The sequence below is a fragment of the Pongo abelii genome, chromosome 10 (genome assembly GCF_028885655.2).
Source record: "Pongo abelii isolate AG06213 chromosome 10, NHGRI_mPonAbe1-v2.0_pri, whole genome shotgun sequence".
NCBI classification, from domain to species: Eukaryota; Metazoa; Chordata; class Mammalia; order Primates; family Hominidae; genus Pongo; species Pongo abelii.
The window spans coordinates 98,622,121-98,635,455 of record NC_071995.2 but is presented as its reverse complement, the minus strand read 5'-3'; the positions used below and the strand labels follow the sequence as shown (position 1 = coordinate 98,635,455).

At 36.0% G+C, this 13,335-nt stretch overlaps 1 protein-coding gene across 3 annotated transcripts in view; it reads left to right on the top strand.

The window, feature by feature from the left end:
* The window catches only part of BLTP3B (bridge-like lipid transfer protein family member 3B), a 106,796-nt gene extending 93,969 nt beyond the window's left edge, over window positions 1-12,827 (top strand). For all 3 annotated transcript variants that reach the window (XM_024257224.3, XM_024257223.3, XM_054528163.2), the window contains exons 18-21: window positions 1,434-1,687; window positions 1,978-2,086; window positions 9,801-9,994; window positions 11,859-12,827. In XM_024257224.3, coding sequence (XP_024112992.1) covers window positions 1,434-1,687; window positions 1,978-2,086; window positions 9,801-9,994; window positions 11,859-11,978 — 677 coding nt within the window. In that variant the 3' untranslated portion in view covers window positions 11,979-12,827. The remainder of the gene's footprint in view (window positions 1-1,433; window positions 1,688-1,977; window positions 2,087-9,800; window positions 9,995-11,858) is intronic.
* Window positions 12,828-13,335: the final 508 nt, after the last annotated feature.

Below are 13,335 nucleotides of genomic sequence, written 5' to 3'. Positions count from 1 at the left end.
ATTTGAATTTTGAAATATTTAAATAATTCTTTGGAGTTAGATTTGAACTCTTGCATTATTTTCTGGAATGTTAATAAGTAGTAATAACACTAATTAAATATAATTCTGTACCTGGAATACAAGATTCAAGAGCAATTCTCCACCTGGAATTGTGAATGGAGACCTATCCTTGGTGTAAATAAATACACACATCTTTAATTTCTTGCAAATCTCCCCCTTTCACAAATATGCATATATTTGACTTATTTAAGACTAGTCACACCCATGCTGAAGAAAAATAAAATACCTTCTCATTATGAATTTTTAAAACTCCATCATGAATTGATATAGCAGTCTTCTTATGAGGACCCATGGGATAAATAACTTTCATACCTCAGAAACTGAAACAGCTTTGCCTTTCCAGGATGAGTTTGTTTTTATCTTAAAGGTTATATGAGTTGCAAAACTGATGATATTTTTATCTTTTTTGCTAGGGAGCTCATTTTTGGTCCACCTTTTGGTATAGGAATTTAAATAATGCATTTTGGGTTATTAATCTTACCAACTACTTTTTCCCTTTTCCTTTCCATCCTTACTTTTTTCCATGTCTCCTCATTTTTTATCAGATTATACCATGTGCATATTGCCTCTTACTCATTTTGGAACCAATTAGCATAAAATAAATAAGCAAAATGGTTACCCTGAGTGTGAGTTTACAAGTAATTTACTTCAGGGGTTTCACTAGGAACTCGTGTTTTTTAAGTTAGATATTCTATTATTGGAATTTTAAAATTTGTTTTTAAACTATGTGTTTATACCTCTCTAGGCCATCTATAAATTTTCTGGGGGGACAGGGTCCAGGCATAAGTAAATGTAATTTTACACACACACACACACACACACACACACACACACTCTCTCTCTCTCTCTCTCTCTCTCTCTCTCCCCTTACTATAATTTCAGTTTTCGGTTTGCCTTCTAAAGAAACAATTTAATGAGGTCTTTTCTGTTTACTTTTCCATTATTTAAGGACCCAATTTAATGAGGAAGGTGCAAAACCTCAGGCTTTTGTTACTTCTTGAGAAATGGCTTAAGAGTCACTTTAAATGTCTGACTTATTTCTGCTTCACAGCCAACATTTGAATGTATAGTCAGGTACACAATCAAACACACACTAAGTATCTGAGGCATGTATCACACCTGAGTTCTATCATAACGTGTTTTTCTTGTTATCAAAAAAACAGAAAATACAGAAAAATCAACATTATTGTAGTAGAAAGTTGCCATAAAATACTGAAATTAGTGTGTGTACATATATTATATATGTACTATAGAATATCATTTAAACTAGGGGTAAATAGTAAAACTAGTATTATTTTAATGTACTACATGGCACATAATTGTAATATTATTGAATAATGCTGCAAACATTTTTGTATGTTCATTTTCCTTAGGTTCCGATCAGAAAGCTGTAATTCATTCCAAATCCTCTCCTGAGATTTCTCTGAGATTTGAAAGTGGGCCTGGTGCTGTAATACACTCTTTACTTGCAGAAAAAAATGGATTTCTGCAGTGCCACATAGAAAACTTTAGCACTGAGTTTCTTACATCTTCTCTTATGAATATTCAACATTTTTTGGAAGATGAAACTGTTGCAACAGTAATGCCAATGAAGATACAAGTTTCTAACACAAAAATAAATTTAAAAGTATGTTAATAAATAATTTTATATTTTCATGTTCCTTTTCTTTATCTGGACTTTCATTCATGTCTAAGAATGTGCCTTCTCTATAAAATATATTCTGTCAGCATTTATTAAAATGATTTTGTGTTTTTTGGTAAATGATGTAGAGATCTTTTTTGGAAATTAGGAAATATATAACAGGCAGTTTTCTCGCTATATCAGCTGAAACATGTAAAGATACATGTGTTATCTTTAACTCATTAAAAATATGACCGACTGAAGTAACATGGCAATGTTATTTTTCTTTCCTGTAGGATGATAGTCCCCGGAGCAGTACAGTATCCCTTGAACCAGCTCCTGTAACTGTACATATTGATCATCTTGTGGTAGAGAGAAGTGACGATGGCTCTTTTCATATCAGAGGTATATATGAAAAACTATTTATTTATTTATAAGATGGAATTTTGCTCTTGTCGCCCAGGTTGGAATGCAATGGCACGATCTCAGCCTACTGCAACCTCTGCCTCCCTGGTTCGAGTGATTCTCCTGCCTAAGCCTCCCAAGTAGCTGGGATTACAGGTGCCTGTCAACACGCCCAGTTAATTTTTGTATTTTTAGTAGAGATGGGGTTTCACCATGTTGGCCAGGCTGGTCTCAAACTCTTGACTTCAGGTGATCCACCCACCTCAGCCTCCTAAAGTGCTGGGATTACAGGTGCGAGCCACCGTGCCCAGCCGATGAAAACCCATTTAAGTGAACACCTACTCAAATTTCGAAGTTAAATTATTTACCTACTGATTGTTTCTTTTCACTTATATTTCTTATGTGTATATACATATGTAGTAGTGGAAGATTGAGGGACACCTTCAGTACATTGTAATAAAGTATCATCTATATATGTACTGGCCTCTACCCTGGAAAAAACCTCATATGTAGTTGGTTTAGTACCTGTTGTACAAATGTGTTTGAATGTTGTAGAAAGTGAGAGAGGCCTTTGATCTTACTCGTGTCTCTCAGTTGATCTCTTTCTTAGCTTTATTTCCTACTTATACTTCTTATAATGGGACTTACCTTGCACTTCTCTGCACTTTGCACATCTCTACGTTCTTACTTGCCTTGTTATTTCTCATTGGAATTGCTCATCATTATGTGGATTTTATTCATCCTTCCATTGTTCTCTCAACTGTCTTCTTTATAGTGACACTTTCTTTTTATTATTATTATTATTATACTTTAAGTTCTAGGGTGCATGTACCCAATGTGCAGGTTTGTTACATAGGTATACATGTGCCATGTTGGTTTGCTGCACCCATCAACTCATCATTTACATTAGGGATTTCTCCTAATGCTATCCTTCCCCCCAGCCCCCACCCCCCAACAGGCCCTGGTGTATGATGTTCCCCTCACTGTGGCCATGTGTTCTCATTGTTCACCTCCCACTTATGAGTGAGAACATGTGGTATACGGTTTTCTGTCCTTGCGGTAGTTTGCTCAGAATGATGGTTTCCAGCTTCATCCATGTCCCTGCAAAGGACATGAACTCATCCTTTTTTATGGCTGCTTAGTATTCCATGGTGTATATGTGCCACATTTTCTTTATCCAGTCTATTATTAATGGACATTTAGGTTGGTTCCAAGTCTTTGCTATTGTGAATAGTGCTGCAATAAACGTATGTGTGCATTTATTTCTATAGTAGCATGATTTATAATCCTTTGGGTATATAGCCAGTAATGGGATTGCTGGGTCAAATGGTAATTCTAGTTCTAGATCCTTGAGGAATCGTCACACTGTCTTCCACAGTGGTTGAACTAATTTACACTCCCAACAGTGTAAAAGTTTTCCTATTTCTCCACATCCTCTCCAGCATCTGTTGTTTCCTGACTTTTTAATGATCACCATTCTAACTGACTTGAGATGGTATCTCATTGTGGTTTTGATTTGCATTTCTGTGATGACCAGTGATGGTCATATTTTCATATATCTGTTGGCTACATAAATCTCTTTTGAGAAGTGTCTGTTCATATCCTTTGCCCACTTTTTAATGGGGTTGTTTGATTTTTTCTTGTAAATTTGTTTAAGTTCTTTGTAGCTTCTTGATATTAGCCCTTTGTCAGATTGATGGATTGCAAAAATTTTTTCCCATTCTGTAGGTTGCCTGTTCACTCTGATGATAGTTTCTTTTGCTGTGCAGAAGCTCTTTAGTTTAATTAGATCCCATTTGTCTATTTCGGCTTTTGTTGCTATTGCTTTTGGTGTTTTAGTCATGAAGTCTTTGCCCATGCCTGTGTCTGAATGGTATTGCCTAGGTTTTCTAATCGGGTTTTTATGATTTTAGGTTTTACATTTAAGTCTTTAATCCACCTTCAGTTAATTTTTGTGTAAGGGGTAAGGAAGGGATCCAGTTTCAGCTTTCTACCTGTGGCTAGCCAGTTTTCCCAGCACCATTTATTAAATAGGGAATCCTTTCTCTACTGCTTGTTTTTGTCAGGTTTGTCAAAGATCAGATGGTTGTAGATGTGTGGTGTTATTTGTCAGGCCTCTGTTATGTTCCACTGATCTATGTATCTGTTTTGGTTACTGTAGCCTTGTAGTATAGTTTGAAGTCAGATAGCGTGATGCCTCCAGCTTTGTTCTTTTTGCTTAGGATTGTCTTGGCTATGTGGGCTCTTTTTTGGTTCCATATGAAATTTCAAGTAGTTTTTTCCAGTTCTGTGAAGAAAGTCAGTGGTAGCTTGATGGGGATAGCATTGAATCTATAAATTAACTTGGGCAGTGTGGCCATTTTCACGATATTGGTTCTTCCTACCCATGAGCATGGAATATTCTTCCATTTGTTTGTATCCTCTTTTATTTCATTGAGCAGTGGTTTGTAGTTCTCCTTGAAGAGGTCCCTCACATCCCTTGTAAGTTGGATTCCTAGGTATTTTATTCTCTTTGTAGTAATTGTGAATGGGAGTTCACTCATGATTTGGCTCTCTGTTAGTCTGTTAATGGTGTATAGGAATGCTTGTGATTTTTGCACATTGATTTTGTATCCTGAGGCTTTGCTGAAGTTGCTTATCAGCTTAAGGAGATTTTGGGCTGAGACGATGGGGTTTTCTAAATATATATAATCATATCATCTGCAAACAGAGACAATTTGACTTCCTGTTTTCCTAATTGAATACCCTTTATTTCTTTCTCTTGCCTGATTGCCCTGGCCAGAACTTCCAATGCTGTGTTGAATAGGAATGATGAGAGAGGGCATCCTTGTATAGTGACACTTTTTTATAATCTGATGTGAGTTCTTCCACTTCTTTTGGCACTCTTCTGTACGTTAGTTACTTGCGGTATATTGCCTGTGTACTTAGTTCACCTTTAATGTTTGCATCTCCACTCTAACAAAAGTTTTAAGGTCGCTAATGTAAGGTCTGTGTCTTTTAAGGTAGTGAGTAGTGGAAAGAGCATGAGTCAGTAGATTTATATGTTCTGGGCTTCACTATTCTAGTAGCCAGTTGAAGGAATGACATGTGCATCTGTTTCATCTCCTATCAAAAACCTCATGAAATGACAGAAAACATATCAACTAAAGAATAAGGTCATTAACAGTGCTACAGAAGAAAGGACAGGACAATTTCAGATGTAGGAACAGTTTGTGGGAGACTCCTAAAGAGTCTTTTCCTCTGTAGTTTGGGAACAACTGGAGACAGACATAGGAGAAAGGCCAACAAAGATCAAAATGGTAGCTTCATTACTGATAATAGCTCAGGTGGAGAGGATAGCTTAGGTCTGTGAGAAGACTCTGCCCAGCCCTCTTTCCCAAATGTGTTAGTTCCCAAAAATTCAGGTCTGTCTTATGAAAAAAAAAACAAAAACAGAAACGAATGCATCTTCTTGGCAGGAGGTACAGCATATACCAAAGCAAGAGACTGAACCACATATATATAGTTCTTTAAAAAAAAAAAAAAAAAAAAAAAAACGTCAATCAGATAAATCATACCTTCTTCCCTGGGAAGCAGTGAGAAACAGGACCAAAAGAATCCAAGAGGACTGCATGACTGAAGTTCCTCCTCAAAAATAGGAGGAATCTCCCCAACAAGATACTGAGGTTAGAATTAGCCCCTGAGGCAATAGCATGAATAATATGGGCATTCTTTTTTGGGATCCTCTCCTGTGCCCGTGCCCAGTAGTAGACTTCAGTAGGGTTTGTATATAGACTAAAATATTGAGGGTAGATTATGCAGCTGCTAAGCCCCCAGGAAGGGAATGATTCCCTATCCAGTTAGCAAACTTGGTGTATCTCACCCAGTAGAGCAAACTTTCCTTTCCCACAGTCACTAGAGGTCAGCTATGGCAAATAGAAACAGCATTCATAGGCAAGAAAATGGGATAAACATGAACAAGAAAATAGGAAAATACAAGACATTCAACAATTCTGAAACATTTGAAAATAACAGTACTAATCAGCTTTTATAATTATAAGCTAGAAATGCTCTCTAGCTGATTGAGTAGAAAAGGAGCTTGGCGAAAGATAATTGGAATGAATTGAATTGAGAGTCCAGAGATAAACTCTTACATTAATTGATCTTTGGCAAGGCTGGCAAAACAAGTCAATGCGGGAAAGAATAGCCTTTTCACAAGTGATGATGGAATGACTAGATAGCCACATGAAGGAAGCTGAACTTCTTCCTTATACAGGCATACTTTAAATATATTGCAGATTGGGTTCCAGACCGCCGCAATAAAGTGAGTATCACAATAAAACAAGTCATACAAATTTTTCGGTTTACCAGTGCATATGAAAGTCGTGTTTACACTATTATTATGTCTAAAAAATGTACATAGCTTAATTTAAAAATACTTGATTGCTGGCTGGGCGCGATGGCTCACGCCTATAATCTCAGCACTTTGGGAGGCTGAGGCAGATGGATCACCTAAGGTCGAGAGTTCAAGACCAGCCTGGCCAACATGGTGAAACCCCTGTCTGCTAAAAATACAAAAATTAGCTGGGTGTGTTGGCGCACGTCTGTAATCCCAGCTACCCTGGAGGCTGAGGCAGGAGAATTGCTTGCATCCAGGAGGCGGAGGTTGCAGTGAGCCAAGATCGTGCCACTGCACTCCAGCCTGAACAACAGAGCAAGAATCCATCTCAAAAAACAAACAAACTTGATTGCTAAAAAACGCTAATGATTATCTAAACCTTCAGTGAGTCATAATCTTTTTGCTCGCGCCTCAAGCTTGATGGCTGCTGACTGATGACAGCCACGGTTGTTGAAGGTTGGGGTGGCTGTGGCAATTTCTTAACACAACAGTGTTCAATTGTTCTGTTTTCTTGCCTGTGCTTTGGATGTCCTGTATAAGAGTTCGTGGCCAAATCTGAGGTCATGATGATTTTCTCATGTTTTCTTTTAAGAATTTTATAGAATTAGCCATTAAATTTAGCTCTTTAACTCAAATGTTCAATTTGAGTATGGGTAAGGATTAAAGACACATGGGCTTATTTCTGGATTCTCAATTCTATTCTACTTGTCTGTTTGTCTGATACTACCACACTGTCTTGATTACCAACTTCCTTTAGAGTAAGTTTTAAAATTGGAACATGTGAGTCGTCCAACTTTATTGTACCTTTTCAAGATTTTTTTTGACTCTTTTAGGTCCCTTGCAATTCCATATGAATTTTAAAATCAGCTTGATAATTTCTACAAAGAAGCCAGCTCAACTTATAATTTCTACAAAGAAGCCAGCTCAACTTCTGATAGGGATTGTGTTAAAGCTGTAGATAAATTTGGGGAGTATTTCCATTAAATCTTCCAATCCATGAACAGTGGGAATTTTTTCCATCTATTTAGATCTATTTATTTCTTTCAACAATGTTTTATAGTTTTCAGAGTATAGTAAGTTTTGTGCTTCTTTTGTTAAGTCTATTTGTATTCTTTTTGACAGTATTTTAAATCGAATTGTTTTCTTTCATTTGTGGATTCTTTATTACACATTATAGAAATGTAGTTTATTTTTGTATATTGATTTTTTATCCTGCAACCTCACTGAACTTGATTAGTTCCAATAGGTTTTTAGCTGTTTCCTTAGTTTTTTTCTATACGCAAGATCATGTTTAATAGAGAGAATTTTACTTCTTCCTTTCCAATCTGAATGTCTTCTATTGTTTTTCTTGCCCAGTTGCCCTGGTTAGAACCTCTAAAACAATGTTGAATAGAAGTGACAATAGCAGGCCGGGCGCGGTGGCTCACGACTGTAATCCCAGAACTTTGGGAAGCCGAGGCAGGCGGATCACCAGGTCAAGAGATTGAGACCATCCTGGCCAACATGGTGAAACCCCATCTCTACTAAAAATGCAAAAATTAGCTGGGTGTGGTAGCGTGTGCCTGTAGTCCCAGCTACTCGGGAGGCTGAGGCAGGAGAATCACTTGAACCCAGGAGGCGGTGGTTGCAGTGAGCCGAGATTGTGCCACCTCACTCCAGCCTGGCAATAGAGTGAGAGTCTGTCTCAAAAAAAAAAAAAAGTAACAATAGCAGACAGCCTTGTCTGGTTTCTGATTTTGGCCAACAGGAAAAGACCCTAGTCTTTCACCACTAAGTATCATATTAGATGTGGGATGTTTATACATGATGACCTTTTATTAGACTGAGGAAGTTCCCTTCTATTTCTAATTTGGTGAGTGTTTTTATCATGAAAAGGTATTGGATTTTGTCAGATGCTTTTTCTGCATCTATTGAGATGATCATGTGGCTTTTGCCTTTTATTCTGTTGATGTATTTACATTAGTTACTTTTTGGATGATAGATATATTTGCATTCCTGGGATAAATCCCAGTTGACCATGCTTTGTAGTTATGTTTGTGTGTTGCTGGGTTCAGTTTACTAACATTTTGTTGATGATTTTGTCTATATTCATCAGCATATTGGTCTTAGTGTTGTTGTGGGGTTTTTTTGTTTGTTTTGTCTAGATTTGATATCAGGGTAATACTGCCTTCATAGAAAGTTTGGGAATGCTCCTTTTGTTTTTTGGAAGAGTTTTTAAAGATTTGATATTATTCTTTAAATGTTTGATAAAATTCTCCAGTGAAGCCACCTGGTCCTGGGCTTTTCTTTGTGGGTAGTTTTATGATTACTGATTCAGTCTCTCTCAGCTATAGGTCTATTGACATTGTCTTCTTGAGGCTATTTGGGTAGTTATTGTCTTTTTAAGAATTTGTCTGTTTCATCTAAGTTACATATTTGTTTTTTGTTGTTGTTGTTGTTTTTGAGACGGAGTCTTGCTCTGTCGCCCAGGCTGGAGTGCAGTGGCGAGATCTCAGCTCACTGCAACCTCCGCCTCCCGGGTTCAAGCGATTCTTCTGCCTCAGCCTCCTGAGTAGCTGGGGCTACAGGTGCGTACCACCATGCCTGGCTAATTTTTGTATTTTTAGTAGAGATGGGTTTTCACCATGTTGGCCAGGCTGGTCCCAAACTCCTGACCTCAGGTGATCCACCTGTCTTGGCCTCCCAAAGTGCTGGGATTATAGGTATGAGCCACCGTGTCAGGCTTAAGTTACATAATTTTTTGTATTTTTTATTTTTATAGAGACAGGTCTTGCTACATTGCTCAGGCTGGTCTCCAACTCCTGGTCTCAAGCAGTTCTCCCAACTAGGCCTCCCAAAGTGCTGGGATTACAGACGTGAACCACTGTGCCTGCCCTAATTATTGACATACTGTTGTTTATAGTATTCCTTTGTGGTATTTTATTTCTGTAAGGTTGGTAGTAATGTCACTTCTTTCGTTTCTGATTCTAGTAATTTCTTTTTCTTGGTCAGTCTAACTAAAAGTTTATTAGTTAATCTAATAATAAGCCTTTAAATTAAATCTATTAAATCTAATAAACCTTTAGTATAAAAACATAATAAATTATGTAATTAACTTAGATAAAGTTGACACATTCTCAGGAAGAATTCTTAGGAAGAAAAGTTTATTTAGTTGATCTTTTCAGAGAATAAGCTTTTGGTTTTACTGGTTGTTCTATCTCATACTACTATCCTCATACTAATATATATATATATATAGATAGATATTTAGTTTTAAATTAGATTTTCACAATTGAACTTTTAAAGATTTATCAAGTATTTGGAAATGTTATCTGAGCATGTTATTTGTTTGATCAGATTCTCACATGCTTAACACTGGAAATGATTTGAAAGAAAATGTCAAAAGCGATTCAGTGCTGCTGACTAGTGGAAAGTATGATCTGAAGAAACAACGCAGTGTCACTCAAGCCACTCAGACAAGCCCAGGGGTTCCTTGGCCTTCTCAGTCAGCCAGCTTTCCTGAGTTCTCCTTTGACTTCACTAGGGAACAGGTAATGGGAAACCTAATTCAGATTCAGCTTCAGCAATTAAATAACTAGGTATTAAGATACTAATAGTTAAAACATTGTTTACTTATTTAATAAAATGTACTGAGTGCTTGTTATTGTGCCCAGGTGCTTTGCTAGGTGCTATGGTTAGAGTGTTGAGCAAAAAATAAAGAAAAATTTAATACCTTCTGCCCTCCTCCAGTGCTATCTCAGTATTTTTGTGATTTTTCCTTGTAGATTCTTTTTTATTTGAAAAAAATTAATATTTAAGTGTACATACTATATAATTTTACTTAATTGTTTAACAAAATTTTTTCATATTGCTGTATTTGCTTAATTTTTTTTAATGGTTTAGTAATATGGTTTTGGGTATGCTATCATTTCTGAAACTTCCTATAAACATTTATTAACATTCAAGTTGCTTCTGATTTTTTTTTTTTTTTTGCCATTATAAAGAAACAAAATGTTCAGCAGAGTTTTCATCTGTATGATAGAACCATAGAATGAGTTAATGCATCTGTTCAGTGAGGATTTATTCAATGCCAGCTCTGAGCTAGGGATATAGAATTCAGCAGTAGATGATCCATGACTATTGAAGAACTCAAAGTCTAGTGGGACAAGAGTGTTCAATTGGTAGTCACAAAATACTGTGTCAGATGCTATACTACAGATGAAGAGAACTATAGGAAACTACCTCACTTGGTCGATAAGGCAAGAATTCTTAAGCTAGATTTAGAAGAAGTTTGAGAACTATTTCAAATTAACCGCATATATTTTAATGTATCTATGTAATGCAGAAAGTTCTTAGTTTTATATCCCCGTACTTAGGAATGGCTGTATTTGCTCTAATATATTTGCTCTAATATAGCCATTCCTAATTATGAGGGAATGGCTCTAAGAGGATAAAATATTTGAACTAAGTCTTAAAAGGGTGGTGGGGGAGATGTATTGGCCATCTAGATGAAAATGTCTGGTGGGGCGCTGTGGCTCATGCCTGTAATCCCAGCACTTTGGGAGGCCAAGGTGGGCAGATCACCTGAGGTCGGGAGTTCGAGACCAGCTTGACCAACATGGAGAAACCCCATCTCTACTAAAAATATAAAAATTAGCCGGGCATGGTGGCGCATGCCTGTAATTCCAGCTACTCAGGAGGCTGAGGCAGGAGAATCACTTGAACCCGGGAGGTGGAGGCTGCAGTGAGCTGAGATTGCACCATTGTATTCTAGCCTGGGCAACAAGAGCGAAACTCCATCTCAAAAAAAAAAAAGAAAATGTCTGATAACACATTCAGAATTTGAGTCTGGAGCTCAGGAGAGAGGTTTGTGCTAGGTGAGTCTATTTATGATAGTTGGAGCCATGAGAGATAAGATCATCCAAGAAAGTGACTCATGACAAGAGAAGATGACCGAGCAATGGAACTAACAGAATGTCAAATTTTAAGAGTTCTTAAAAAGTAGAAGAAAAGATGAAAAGGGCATACATAGGTTGAAAGGGATAAATATGAAATAGCTGTGGCATAAAAGCCGAAAAAAGGAGAGAGGCTGAGAAAACAGGTGTAGTTCAGCAATGTCTAAAGCCATAGAGAGGTCCAGGAAAATTCATATGAAATGAAGTCACTATTAGACTAGAGAATTAGGAGTTAGTATTTTGTATTGCTGGGTCAAAACATGGGAACATTTTTTAAGTGCTTGATGTATGTTTCCAAATATTGTCTCAAAGCAGTTTTCAGCTTAAGTGCACTCTCACCAGCATTGGGCATTTTTACTATTCCAAGTGTCACACCTTTGGATACTATATAAATAGTCTGTATTTCCTGAAATGATTAAATTATCTTATCCCCCCCGCCCCCCGCCATTTATCATTTCAGCTCATGGAAGAGAATGAATCTCTTAAACAGGAACTGGCTAAAGCTAAAATGGCTCTTGCAGAGGCTCACTTGGAAAAAGATGCTCTTCTTCATCATATAAAGAAGATGACAGTTGAATAGCAGGAGTGGCAGTCAAAACTGAAATTATAGCTCTGGAGTAGGAAGATTATATTTATAATGTGGATGTTACCAGTTAGGGGAAGACTTTTATTTTCATGAAAAGACAATAAAACAAAATGGAATGTGATGAAGTGGTGACTATTTCAAAGCCAGTTTAGAAAGTATTAGTACGGGCATTACAATCTTTTGGTTGTTTTGTGTTTTGGGGCTTAACCCTCTTCTAAACTGTTGTGATCTAGGGAAGTCAACACATAGTGTAAAATAATTACCTGCCTAATGAAAAGAAGATGTCATTTCCTAATTTTGATATCTCATTTTTGGCATTTTTTAAAATGTAAAAGGAAAACCTCTTGTGTTCACACAGATTGCTGAATTGATTTCTCCATATTTGTTAATAATTTACTATTATTTACAAAGATTCAAATGCTTTTATGACTAATGTAAAATGAAAAGAGGCTTACATTTTAAATGTTATTAAAATTATGTACTTAAATCTATAATTATTTAATTATTGTAAAAAGTCCAAGCAGATTAATAAAGTATATAATTAATGGGTTTGGAAAATCATCACCCTACTGAACTTATAAAATATCTTGAAAATGTGAAAAAAATTATTTTAAATTTTGGGTACATTGTATAAGTGGAAGGTATAATTTTCAACAAAAAGATGGTACAAGTGTTAAAAGCACAAACTATACAAAAGCAAAATATTAGAATATATGGCCAAGTGATTTAAAAAGCATTATTTGTACATTCCTTTAAACATTTGTTGTTAGAAGTAAAAGAGTAATTTATGCTGTTAAATTTGGCACCATTTGTAATTATAAAAATTTTGATTAATACTATTTATATTAATTTCTTTACCTTCATTTTTTCTCCTTAAGAAGTTGATTTATTTGGAAAATTTTTTTTCGTTGCACATAAGACAATTTCATACCATTCTTATAGTATCATATTAGGTGGGTGTTTGCACATACTGAATTTATAAAGCTAGTTTTGATTAAAGCTCTATGTGAGATATATATACATACACAAGTCTTCTATAATAAGAGTCGTTGGTGAATTTTGAATTCTATTTTGTTAGGAATTAAGGTTGAAATCAACATGAAAGAATCTCAATCATGCATTATAAAATAAAAGTACATGAGTGTTAAGAAACAGACTTTTAAAGATTTAAAATATATTTCTGATAGAATTTAACTAAGTGGTGTGTATTTTAAAATTCACATTCTTAAACATAAATCTATCCAAGATAGAAAATGAAATAGCTGGACTACTCTTTCTTTAAGATACTTGAAAATTTTAAACCACATTGCGACACTTTATGGTGCTTTGCGTGTTTGGCATGACATACACA